The following is a 13347-nucleotide window of genomic DNA, read 5'->3' as shown; positions in this document are numbered from 1 at the left end:
TTAGCCCATCCCATGGGATAATTTTCCACACAGATACCGAAGTGAGTCCAGCTGCTAGAAGAACAGCAGCTGAAGGATGGCTCTACGTGGAAGAGCAGAAAGCAGCAGGGAGGTTTCAGTAGCCCCTGCCTACGCAGCCGTTTTGTCACTGTAAATTGTACTACAATATGTGTGATCGCAGCACACTTGCAATTAAAGGCACAGTGAACCCCACATTATGTAATTTGGCCATAAGCAGCAGGAAGTAGATTCAATATTACTTATGGGTATGGTCCAATGGTTACTTGAATCTGAGCTACTTTGGGTTTCTATCCCAACTTAGATTTATTTATGTTCATTCAGACTTCTTGCTGTGAGTCAATGCGAAGTAGCCCTGGACAAAGAATGAAACCCTGTTGCCTTGGGACCTTTGCAAAAAGACTGTCTCACAACTGGGCAGGATTCCCAGTACGTTTCCGAGCACAATTCAAAGTGTTGGTGCTGACCTTTAAAGCCCTAAACGGCCTTGGCCCAGTATACCTGAAGGAGCGTCTCCACCCCCATCATTCTACCCGGATACTGAGGTCCACCACTGAGGGCCTTCTGGCGGTTCCCTCATTGTGAGAAGCCAAGTTACAGGGAACCAGGCAGAGGGCCTTCTCGGTAGTGGCACCCTCCCTGTGGAATACCCTCCCACCAGATGTCAAAGAGAACAACAACTACCATACTTTTAGAAGACATCTGAAGGCAGCCTTGTTTAGGGAAGCTTTTAATGTTTGATGTATTACAGTATTTTAATATTTTTTGGAAGCCGCCCAGCCAGATGGGCAGGGTATAAATAATAAATTATTGTTATTGTTATTGTTATTATTCCAGGTTGCGAGAAAGCCTTTGAGCATGCAGCCATATTTGCAAAGGACCCATACATGTTTTTTACATAAACACGGAGGGTGGGATTGCTTGGCGATCCCTACTCCTGTGTTGTTAAGACGGAAGCATTGCCTAAATAGGGGGTCCTGTCTCACAATAAACTAAATGCAGGAGATGTTGATACTGCCACTAAACGTAGTGGAGAGAGTCTGCTCTGACCTGTCATAGTGCTTGCAATATAAGTAAGGAAGACAAAGAAAATCAGAAATATTGGGAGTAAGACTTCAGAAGAAGGATTGCCAAGTCCAAAAAAGTTACTGCAATATGTTTCATCATTTTCCTCCTAATTCCTGTTGCGTTTCCTTTCTTCTTAAGTGCTGGTGTGGGTCGTACAGGCACATTCATAGTAATCGATGCTATGATTGACATGATGCATGTCGAGCAAAAAGTTGACGTTTTTGAGTTTGTGGCAAGAATCCGCAATCAACGCCAACAAATGGTTCAGACCGATGTAAGTAAATAAAATACACCTTATGTCAAATTTATCAATCTTTTCAGCTTAAAAGATGACAGAATGACTCAGCCAATTGGAGGGAGGTGTTGGCCAACATTTTCTGCCCTCACCCATGAAAAACATTACACCTTTTGTCACTTGTGAGTAGGAGCAGGAAAATGTTTGCACCCTGGGAATTCACCTGTGCTCCCTTACCAAAAAAGAAGTACTTCTTTCCTGTCTTGATCTGCTGTTCCTTTAATACTAAATCAGCTTTGCTTGTCCTCAGTGACATTGTCACTTGGCTAATCATGGTTGGCTATGTGATGACATCCAATCCAATCCAAATCTTTATTATGGTCATAGACCAGCATCTAGTTCATCTATGTAATGACATCATTATTCCAAAGCAGACAAGACCTATTTTTTAAAAAAGTGTGCCAAAGCAGCAGCCAATTAGAGCAACAAATTGTGGGGCCAGGGATAGTGGAAATTAAGGCAGATAGTGGAAGTTCTCCACAGCGAACTCAGTCAATCCACAGGGGTCAACTCGCCATCCAGGGATCAGCCGCACAATGAAGTTTCCCACAAAGAGCTCAGTGCATGGCCCAATCCATTAGAGTTGATCAGGCAGCCCATCTGCTGGGCGGTAACTCCAGCCCTGCTTTCTGCAGGGACAGGCTGCGTGACTGAGTTCACCACGCGGCAGTCAGTCATGCAGCCACGCATTTACCTGCCCTCACCTGACCATGTTTGACATCGAGTAGGAGGCAGGTTGAGCACGGTTTGAGGAACGTCCTTGTGGGCTTAAATTCAGCCCACAGCAGGAGGTTCACCACCCTGGCCTCTATGATACACGGGTAGTGGGGTGTTCCTAGTTAGTGTAGACCAGGGATAGCCAATGCCCTCCGGATGTTGTTGGGACTGCAGCCCTGGTCATTTGCCATGCTGGCTAAGGCTGATGGGTACTGTAGTTCAGGGACATCTGGACGGCACCATGTTGACTACCCCTGATGTAAACAATACTGGGCTAGTCTGACATAGTATAAGAGAACTTTCTAAGTTCCAGAGATACAAAACATCTGTATTAATCCTCTTGCCCTGAAAAGCTTCAATTCTTGCACCTTAGCACGGTCTTATTTTTCGCCATATTTAGTCTCTGTTTTCTTTTCTTTTTTTAAAGGTGTGATTCATTATTTGTGTTCTAAATGGCTCTTTGTGATTCTAGAATGCTTTTATGGAGTGTGAGCTGTTAATTTATTCTGAAGGATGAAGCTTCTCTGTAGTTTAATGTTGTTTTACCTCTCCAGACAAATCACTAGCTGAAACCAAGATTCTTCCTTTCCTTTACCGTTTGTGGTTTGTCACCAAAATTCCTAAATGCCATAAGGATGAATTATTACATATGGATAAGATACGTTTTATCATTATGGGAATAAACTTAGGTCAAGCTCATGCTTTTTCTAGCCTTTTGTGTGGCCAGAAAAAGGGGATAGTAGGTTTCACTTCAACTTTTGTTGAACTGCCTTAGGATGATTAATCAAAATTCAAACAAACTGTGATTAATCTCCAAGCCTTGGTTTTTGAATCTGGATTGTTTCAATAAACCATATATTAGCCACATTTTAGGATTTTGATGTAATGCTGAGCTTGGGTTAATTGAAAATGGAAGTGAAAACTTCCAAGCTCCTTCCAAGCTCCGGTGGATGAGAGAGGGATAAGCCTAGACTTGTTCCTTTACAGTAAACTGTATTTTATTGGCTTATTCAATCATAACGTATGTGTAAGTTTTTTACCTACCACTCGTAAAGGCAACAGTTACATTTCTGACTACTGTATAAAAGTGTATGAGATAGCTTGAGGTTATTCATATCATATATTATATGCGATTAGTAATATTTAAAGTGTCCTGGCTTATAAAATGGCTTACGTTCTTTACAGATGCAGTATTCCTTCATTTATCAAGCCTTACTTGAATACTACCTCTATGGTGACACAGAACTAGATGTGTCCTCCTTAGAAAAGCACCTGCAGCCATCGCACAATGCAGCACCAAATCTTGTCAAACTAGGGCTAGAAGAAGAGTTTAAAGTAAGTATTAAATAAAATTTTACAAAGATTTCAGGCTCACACTTAAAAGAAATAGTTTCTTACTCTGATTTTTAAAAGGTTAATCATCTTAGAGTATTGGGTTGGGTATTTTTTAGATAAAGAAACTTCACCTGAATTAGAATTTGGTGATAACAGTCATATTATGCATAGCATATATAATATGTCTGGAGTTATGAATATAGTGAAGTAAAGTTTTAAGGCTAACACCAGTTATACTTTCTCGACTTAACTGTATCTCAAACCATTCTTTTGCATTTTGAGATCTGCTGAATTTGCAAATATGAACAAAAGTAATTGTCCCTTCTACTTTTGGAAGTTTTTTAATGTTACATTCATACATACATTTGCGGTATAACATCAATGTTCAGCTTTCCTGTATTGCAGGAGGTTGGACTAGATGACCCACAGGATCTCTTCCAACTTTACAATTCTATGATTCTGTGTGTAATACTTATTGTTTAATATGTACATACTACCTTTATTTTTTTAACTTACTTTACTTAAATTTAATATACCACGCTTTATCCATAGATCCCAGGGCAATGTACAATATTAAAAAGATAACTTACATAGCTGTCAGAGCTGCTTGAAGATCCTAGCTCACAGAGGATCACGCTAGCCAGCGATCATTAAGTAAAAGTCTTTATTGAATTACAGTTTCCATTCTCACGCTGCTGCGCGCAAACTCTACGTCTAGTAGCTAGATCGGCGAAGCTCCGTCTGAGTCTCCGCCCCGTGAGCACCAGCTTAATATCCTAGCCTTGCTCCACCTTTTCCGCCTGACTGTCCTCCTCTGGGTCCCTCTACCCCCCGGGGCCTCCTCCTTCCGGGATTCTTCTGACGCTGACCCGGACCCTCCTGCCTCCTTGCGCCGGGCTTTAGGACCTGGTTCCCTTTCGGGGCTGCTTACTGCGCCGCCTTCCTCTGCATTTGAACTTGGCGCGCGCGCCCAACCTTCCACCTTCCTCTTAACCGTTTCTTCGCTCCCCGATGGAGGTGTGGCCACTCCTGACTCATGCCCTCCCTCCTGTGGTGAGCTGCCAGCGCTTCCCCCCTGGCTCCCTTCCTCTTCCCTGCTTCCTGGCGGTGACGCAGGTCCCGATTTCCAGCTGCTCCCCCCTGAGTCCCTTCTGGCTCTATCTTCCTGGGGTGCCCCCCTTGCCCTGGCCACTGGTGCTCCTTTCTGTGAATCCTCTGATTCACTGGAAAGACTAGGAGATCTCGGGTCGTCGTCATCACTCATCTTTTCTTCTGCCTCCTCCCCTTCGCTCTCTGTTTCCTCCCTTGCCCGTGCCTCTGCTCCTAAACCCCTGACATCCATCCCCCCCTCGAAGCCCCCCATTCCCCCCTCCCCTCCTTCCGGTGCTGGAGCTGGGGGCTGCTGTTGCAAAGGGACGAACGTCGGATATCGGTCGCTTCCCGTGGCGGGCCTCCATCTGAAGTCTTCCGGTTCTTCCTCCCTGCTCTCGTCGACGACGGTCACCTCCGCTTCCATCTCTGTGCCGCCGTGCTCGAAACCAGGGTCGTCCCCGAAAATGTCCATGTCCGTCTCTCCCTCACTTCCTCCTGGCGGCGTTGCTCGTCCTGAGCATTCCAGCCACTTTCTGCGGAACTGCTCCTCTGGCCTATCGTCCCACCAATACGAGGGTTCCGAGGCGGATCCCGAGGGTGACCCCTCCGGGGAACGGACGTCTCGTGTCGGTTCCTCGTCCGAGTCGAACCCCCGGAACGTGCTGGCCGAAAGCGTGGGCGTGAAAAGCCAGTCGTCGAAAAAGTCTGCTGGCATAGGTCTATGTGGGAAGAGGGCATGAAACTCGTCTTTGAGCAGAGGTTCGTCTAAGGCGTATCCCGGCACCCAGCTGTTCGCACTGGCCGGGGTGCCCTCCTTGGCGAGAAAGTATTCTACCCCCTCTTCCCCCCATCTGGAGTCCAAAATCTCCGTGACTTCGTTGATGCGCTCCTTCTGTGCCACTCCCGCGTGCCCTGTTCTGTCTCTGGCCGGACTCGGCGCCGTTCCGGGTTCCTGGAACCTGTGCGGTGCCTTGTAGGGAGTGAGCACCGATCTGTGGAATACTGGATGCATCCTGGAACCCTCCGGAAGTGCCAGTCTGAAAGCTACCGGGTTGACCTGCTCTTCGACTTGGTAGGGCCCCAGTTGCTTATGCCCTAGTTTCTTCTTGGCCAACGACCTGGCCGGCACTGCATGGGCTGCTAACCAAACCCAGTCTCCCACGTGGAGCTCTTCTCCAACCCTTCTGTGCTTGTCTGCTTGTACCTTGTATGCGTGCTTGGCCAGCTCCAGGTGGCGCCTCAGCTGATCGTGGACTTCCTGCAGCTCCGACGCGAACGCATCTGCTGTCTGCGGCTCCCCCTCCCCCATTCTTTCCAGTCCCGGGAAGGTTCTGGGGTGTCTCCCGTTGTTGGCGAAGAACGGCGTGACCCCCGTGGACACGTGCTTCGTGTTGTTGTAGGCGAATTCGGCAAGCGGCAGGTAATCCACCCACGTCGCAGGCTGTTGATTTGCATAACATCTCAGGTACTGCTGCATGATGGCATTGACCCGCTCCGCTTGCCCGTTGGTCTGCGGGTGTCTCGCCGACGCCAGGTTGATCTTGACGTTCAGGAAGCCCATCAGCTTCTGCCAGAAATTCGAGATGAACTGCCGCCCCCGGTCGGACAGAATAGACCGTGGCAGACCGTGAACCTTGAACACGTGGTCTATGAACAGTTTGGCGGTGTGCTCCGCCGTGGCCACCTTAGCACACGGAATGAAATGGGCCATCTTGGAAAACAGGTCCACCACCACCAGCACTGCCGTCTTGCCCCTTGAGCTGGGCAGATCCGTGACAAAGTCCAGGGCCACCCTTTCCCAAGGTTCGACCGGAGTTTGCAGCGGTTCCAACAGTCCGGCCGGCGGTTTGTGCACCGGTTTGGCCCTCTGGCAGGTGTCACACCTCGCCACGTAGTCTGCGACCTCCCCTCTCATTCCAGGCCACCAGAAATCCCTGGCTACTAATTCCACCGTCTTCTCCTTGCCAAAGTGCCCGGCCGTGGGCGCGTCGTGCAGCTGCTGCAGCACCTTGGCTCGAAGTTCGTCTCCCGGCACGTAGATGGCCCCTTTACGGATGAGCAATCCATCTCTTAGCTGGAAACCGTCGGCCGCTGCCTTGCCCCTTTGCACCTCTGCCATCTTTGCTCGTGCGAAGGAGTCCCCCTGCAACGCTCGTCGCACCGCCTCTAGGTCCACAGTCGCCGCGGCGCACGCCCACACTGTCGGTGCGAAGATGTGCATGGCGGCCGCTGGTGTTGCGTCCTCCAGATACTGTGGCTTACGGGAGAGAGCGTCTGCCATGATGTTGGTGTCCCCCGGGACATACTCTATTCGGAAGTCGAAGTTCGCAAAGAACTCAGCCCAACGTATCTGCCTCTGATTCAGGAACTGTGCCGTGCGCCAGTGCTCTAGATTCTTGTGGTCCGTGCAAACCTGCACCGTGTGCTTGGCGCCGATCAGAAAGTGCCTCCACGCCTTGAACGCTGCGTGAATAGCCAGCAACTCCCTGTCCCATATGGTGTAGTTCTGCTCGGACTTGCTGAGCTTCCTGGAGTAAAACGCTGCCGGTCGCCACACCCCCTGCGGGTCTTTCTGCAGCAGGACCGCCCCCACGGCTCTGTCCGAAGCGTCTGTCTCCACCCTCATCGGCTTGCTGGGGTTGACATGAAGCAGCTGCTCTTCCGACGCGAAGAGACGCTTGAGTGCCTGAAAGGACTGCTCCGCCTGCTCTGTCCAAATGAACTTCTTTTTCTTGGAGCTAAGCGTGTCAGTGATGGCCGCCGTCTGCATCGCGAAGCCCTTGATAAATTTGCGATAGAAGTTCGCAAAGCCGACAAACCGTTGGACCTCCTTCCGGTTGCGCGGGCTCTTCCAATCCAACACCGCTCGAACCTTGGCGCTGTCCATGGCGAGCCCCTTGTCAGACAGCTTGTAGCCCAGAAAATCCACCTCCGTCACGTCGAATTGGCACTTCTCCAGCTTGGCGTAGAGCCTATGTTGCTTTAGCCTGCTCAGCACTTCCTTGACGTGTTTGTCATGCTCCTGCTGCGACTCCGAAAAGATCAGGATGTCATCTAAGAAACAGACGCACGTCTTGTAGAGAAGTCCCGCCAACACGTGATGCATAAAAGCTTGAAAAACGTGGGAGCCATTTTGCAATCCAAAAGGCATAACTCTATATTCGTAGGTCCCCAGTGGCGTGAACATGGCTGTCTTCCACTCATCACCCTCCCGCATGCGAATGAGGTTGTACGCCCCCCGCAGGTCCAACTTGGTGAACACTCTGCCCTTCCGTACCTTTGCGAGGAGGTCGTCAATTCGGGGCATGGGGAAGTCCGATGGCCTAGTCACACTGTTCAAAATCCTGTAATCCACTACGAGTCTCTTTTGGGGCGTGTCCCGCTTCTTAACAAAGAATACGGGACTGCCCCCCACTGCCTTGGACTCCCGGATGAAGCCGCGCTGCAAATTATGATCAATGAACTCCTTGAGTTCTTGCAGTTCGTCCTCTGACATGGAATACAGTCTCCCTTTAGGCAGCGCCGCCCCCGGCAGCAGGTCAATTTTGCAGTCATATGGTCTGTGAGGGGGTAGCCTGTCTGCCTCCTTCTCGCAGAAAACTTCCAAAAATTCAGCGTACTTGTGGGGAATCGCTTGCAGCGTGCCGAGCAGCAGCTGTGACTCCTCTTCCTCTCCTTCCTGCCTGGGCACGATGCAGTGTTCAGCACAAAAGGAAGAGCCGAAGATCAACTGCCTCTGGTACCAAGCCATCGTTGGGCTGTGCTTGTCCAGCCAACTCATGCCCAATACAACGGGCGTGTCAGATAGTTGAGTGACGTTGAAGCTGATGATTTCTTTGTGATTCCCAAGTCGCATCACCATTGGTGGCGTCTGCTTCACCACTTGCCCCCCGAGCAGCTCCCTGCCATCCACCGTGACAACCTGCAGGGGCAGTGTGGCCGGCAGCAACTGCACAGCGTGCCTGTCGACAAAGTCCTGCCCTATAAAGTCCGCATTGCTGCCTGAGTCAATGGTGATTGGCACGTCTATGGTGATTCCATTGGGCAGCTGGAGAGATGCTGTGAGCCTCACTACTGGTTTGGGCGGGAGGGGGTTCACGGGCTGTAAAATCTCTGGGGACTGCGTCACTAACACGTCTGGCTGGGCCCCAGTGCCTCTTCCTCCAGCCAGACCGCGTCGTTTCCCTGCTGTGGTCCTCCTTGCTGCGTTGCTGCAGTCACCATTGCTGAGGCTGCAGTGAGCTTGTGGGGCCTCTGGGGACACTCTTTTGCCATATGCCCTGGTTCCTCACAGACGTAACACTTCCTGTTCCCTCTAGGAGGCTTCGCTTTCACTGCTGCCGGTGCTAGGGCTCTGGTTGCTGACTGAGCCCTTGCACCTCCAACCTCCATAGGTTCGGCTCCTCCTCCTGGCGGAGGCGTGGATTGCGCCCGCGCTGCTTCTCTGGGAAGGAAGGAGGGGCCCCCGGCTGGTTCGCGCCCTCCACGCCCTTCGTCCTTGCTCCACGGACGTCCTTCCAGCCTCACCCCCACTGCCAGTGCCCTCTGAACGACCTCCTGGGTGGTTCGGGGTCTCTCCCCCCTCGCGATCTCATCTTTAATCGAGTTGTGCAGCCCCTCCCAAAAGAGGTCTCTTACAGGAGCCGAATCTCTGTCCCATTCCAGGGCACTGACCAAGGCGAAAAAGCGGGCATGATACTGCCTGACGCTGGCCCTCCCTTGTCTCAGCCCATGCACCTCCTTCCGTGCAAGATCCACGTCAATACTTGATAAAAAGCACCCATCCATCGCTTTAATAAAGGCATCCGCATTCTGGAGCGCCGGATCCTTATCTCTCCATAAATTGCGTAGCCATGCTTTCGCATCCCCATGCAGATGGGACATGATGAACCCCACTCTCTCTTGTTCATCTCTAAAGTCTTTATGCAGCAGTTGCAGTGCGCACAGTACGTCGGCTCTAAAGTTGGGATACTGTTGCAGGTTCCCATCGAAGTGAGAGACCAGCCCGCCTGTCCGTCTCGCCAACCCGATTCCCTCCTGCCGGGGTGTCTGCTTTGTCAGCACGTCTAACCTGACCTGGAGATCCCTGCAGGCGGCAGCTGCCTCCTCCTCTCTCTTCCTGGATGCGAGAACCTCGGCGTTCAGTTGTGCCACTGCTTTTCTGAGGTCCTCTATCTGCTGCTCAGCCGTCATGTCGTCTGCCGTTCGTGAGCTCGCTAGTAGGCACCTGTTTCTCTCCCCTCCTCGAGGCTGTAGATGCCCACAATGGAGAGACGGAGCTTACTGTCAGAGCTGCTTGAAGATCCTAGCTCACAGAGGATCACGCTAGCCAGCGATCATTAAGTAAAAGTCTTTATTGAATTACAGTTTCCATTCTCACGCTGCTGCGCGCAAACTCTACGTCTAGTAGCTAGATCGGCGAAGCTCCGTCTGAGTCTCCGCCCCGTGAGCACCAGCTTAATATCCTAGCCTTGCTCCACCTTTTCCGCCTCACTGTCCTCCTCTGGGTCCCTCTACCCCCCGGGGCCTCCTCCTTCCGGGATTCTTCTGACGCTGACCCGGACCCTCCTGCCTCCTTGCGCCGGGCTTTAGGACCTGGTTCCCTTTCGGGGCTGCTTACTGCGCCGCCTTCCTCTGCATTTGAACTTGGCGCGCGCGCCCAACCTTCCACCTTCCTCTTAACCGTTTCTTCGCTCCCCGATGGAGGTGTGGCCACTCCTGACTCATGCCCTCCCTCCTGTGGTGAGCTGCCAGCGCTTCCCCCCTGGCTCCCTTCCTCTTCCCTGCTTCCTGGCGGTGACGCAGGTCCCGATTTCCAGCTGCTCCCCCCTGAGTCCCTTCTGGCTCTATCTTCCTGGGGTGCCCCCCTTGCCCTGGCCACTGGTGCTCCTTTCTGTGAATCCTCTGATTCACTGGAAAGACTAGGAGATCTCGGGTCGTCGTCATCACTCATCTTTTCTTCTGCCTCCTCCCCTTCGCTCTCTGTTTCCTCCCTTGCCCGTGCCTCTGCTCCTAAACCCCTGACAATAGCATATTTAAAAAAAATAAAAAACCACAGAAAAATCATAATAACAGTCTCTCCACATATAAAAAGCCATAGAATATTTAATGGCCAAAGGCTTGGGTTAAAGAGGAATGTTTTTGCCTGGTACCTAAAGACATGTAACGATGGCACCAAGCAAGCCTCTCTGGGGAGAGCTTTTCACAAATGGGGAGCCACCACAAAAAAGGCCTGTTCTCATGTTGTGAGCCTCTGAACCTTTTGGGGAGGGGAGGGACAAAGAAAAGGCCCTCCAAACACAGGGGCTGGGTAGGTCCATATAGGGAGAGGCGGTCCTTAAGGTCCTGAGGTCCTGAGCCGCTTAAGGCTTCATAGGTCAGCACCAACATTTTAAAATGGGCCTAGAAACCAATTGGCAGCAAGTGCTGTTGGGCAAGGATTAGCGCTATATGCTCAGCTTGTCTTGCCCCAGTGAGAACTTGGCAACTGAATTTTACATCAGCTGAAGTTTCCAAACTGTCTTCAGAGGCAGCCCCATGTATAACACATTGCAGTAATCTAACCTAGAAACAAGTAATACATACAAGCTACTAGAAATTGAACTGTACATATCACTCTTTCTAGCTACATACCTTGCCTGCAGAAAACAAAAGCAGTGTGTCTTAGTTTCCAGGTTTTAAAAAATTGCTTTCCATATAGGTGTAACATAAAAGAACACAGGTGAAGGTTTATGTGGTTTGGGATCAGGTGAATCAACTAGAAATCTCTAAAAGGAACAGAATATCATGAAATTTTGATGTGTACCTGTTAGCCATTTTTGGTATTCTGTGTTTTTATACAGTAATCTACAAAGTCCTAGCCCAATTTCTCTTTTTGCTGTAGAAATTAACAAATGTTCGAATAATGAAAGAAAACATGAGAACTGGTAATCTGCCCGCAAATATGAAGAAAGCCAGAGTTATCCAAATCATCCCATGTAAGATACTAATTTTCCTCTTTGTAAAAACCGAAATACTTGTATTTATCCAAATTAGTAGTGTACGGTTATGTTACACATTCAACAGCAGGTGGCACTGCTAGGCTGAAGTACAAAGATATATCGTAAACTTGATTCTACGAAAGCCTGAAGCTTCATATCTTTATTGTATTATTGACTATAAAATGCTAAGTATTCTAAGAAACCTAATATGTGGTGTTTTTGTATTTTAGATGACTTTAACAGAGTGATTCTTTCAATGAAAAGAGGTCAGGAGTATACGGATTATATCAATGCTTCCTTCATAGACGTAAGTGTTTCTGTGTATGTGGAATATGTGTAGTACTGATTTTTACAAGTCTTTTCAGCAGTCAACTTTGTTTTCGACTAGCAGGCAACATGGTTGCACATGTGCCTTTATCATTACCACATGAGCTATATTGAAGAGTAACTTGAGAATTTTCAAAAAGAATCAAATTATCAACATCATAAAAAGTATGGCTTTGCACTTAAAATGTCAACAGAGAGAGACAAACCTCCCTGCTCTCCTTGTTCCTTAAGAGAAAACAGAAATTGAGGTCCCCACCTGCAGCGAAGCATTTTCTAGCTATCAAATAAGAATTTTCCTCTTCTCCACTTCTTCCAAATACAGTTCAGCTGCCTGAACAGTATTTACTCCTTCATGGTCTCAGTCGTAGGGTTCATCTCTATATACACACTGCCATCTTTTTTCTCTTGACCCTTAGATTTTTATTTTATTTTCTAATACTTTAATACAGTCCTCAAGGGAAGCTTAATAAGTCAGTTAATGAACCCGGTTAAATTCCCACAGTCTTTCCAGTGCCACCTAATTACATTTTCAGACACCTGGTGGATTGTCCATTGGCTTTTTCTCTCTTGTGGTGTGTGTGGGTGTGTGTGTGTGTGTGTGTGTGTGTGTGTGCGTGCGCCTACAGGGCTTGCATGAAAGTCTGTCTCGCAGGAGGTGGGTGGTGAGAAGCACCTGGCTCCCTCTCTCACTCTGAAGGACCCCATTTGCCCGTTCTCAGAGGCCTCACAGAAGTCTCACATGGGTGGCAGCAGTAAACACAACCATGCAAGGCTTCTTCAGGGCTGACTTGGCAGCCAGGGGGCCAGGTGGAGTATCAGTTCATCATGCCCACATGAGGCAGCCACCTGAGATTATTGCCTGAATTCAGATCATGAATGGCAGCTGGTGTGGTGTAGGGGTTAGAGCAGGGGTAGGCGACCTGAGGCCTGTGGGCCAGATGTGACCCAATTGCCTTCTCAATCCGGCCTGCGGACGGTCCAGGAATCAGCATGTTTTTAGTAGAATGTGTTCTTTTATTTAAAATGCATCTCTGGGTTATTTGTGGGGCATAGGAATTCGTTCATGATTGCAATGCAATGCAATGCAATGCAATGCAATGCAATGCAATGCAATGCAATGCAATGCAATGCAATATAAATCTTGTGTTTTTCTATTCCTGAACTGGTTTCCCTCTTCTTCCATTGTATGTAAGGGACTAACTACAGTTTTCTGGATTTGTGGCTCATTCTGGAGCTTTCTGAAAAGAATAGTTTGTTCTAATATTTCTGATATTTCTAGTTAGTCTAGAATCACTTTTAGGTTGCCTGGAGTTAAAAAATTGAAATCACCGAGGCATCAGGTAATCGTTGCATGTATTTTTTTTACTGTGAAGGGCTATCGCCAGAAGGATTACTTCATTGCAACACAAGGACCTCTTCCTCACACTGTGGAAGACTTCTGGCGAATGGTGTGGGAATGGAAATGCCACACAATTGTAATGCTCACCGAAGTTCTCGAAAGGGAGCAGGTATGAC

At 49.2% G+C, this 13347-nt stretch overlaps 1 protein-coding gene across 2 annotated transcripts in view; it reads left to right on the top strand.

Moving 5' to 3' along the window:
- The window catches only part of LOC308579544 (receptor-type tyrosine-protein phosphatase epsilon-like), a 37126-nt gene that overhangs the window by 13372 nt on the left and 10407 nt on the right, over nt 1-13347 (top strand). For both annotated transcript variants that reach the window (XM_081214109.1, XM_081214108.1), the window contains exons 8-12: nt 1225-1360; nt 3284-3433; nt 11409-11502; nt 11736-11812; nt 13206-13340. In XM_081214109.1, coding sequence (XP_081070235.1) covers nt 1225-1360; nt 3284-3433; nt 11409-11502; nt 11736-11812; nt 13206-13340 — 592 coding nt within the window. The remainder of the gene's footprint in view (nt 1-1224; nt 1361-3283; nt 3434-11408; nt 11503-11735; nt 11813-13205; nt 13341-13347) is intronic.

The sequence above is a fragment of the Podarcis bocagei genome (assembly GCF_964188305.1).
Source record: "Podarcis bocagei genome assembly, contig: HAP1_SCAFFOLD_168, whole genome shotgun sequence".
Lineage (NCBI taxonomy): Eukaryota > Metazoa > Chordata > Lepidosauria > Squamata > Lacertidae > Podarcis > Podarcis bocagei.
This window is presented reverse-complemented; position numbering and strand designations above follow the sequence as displayed.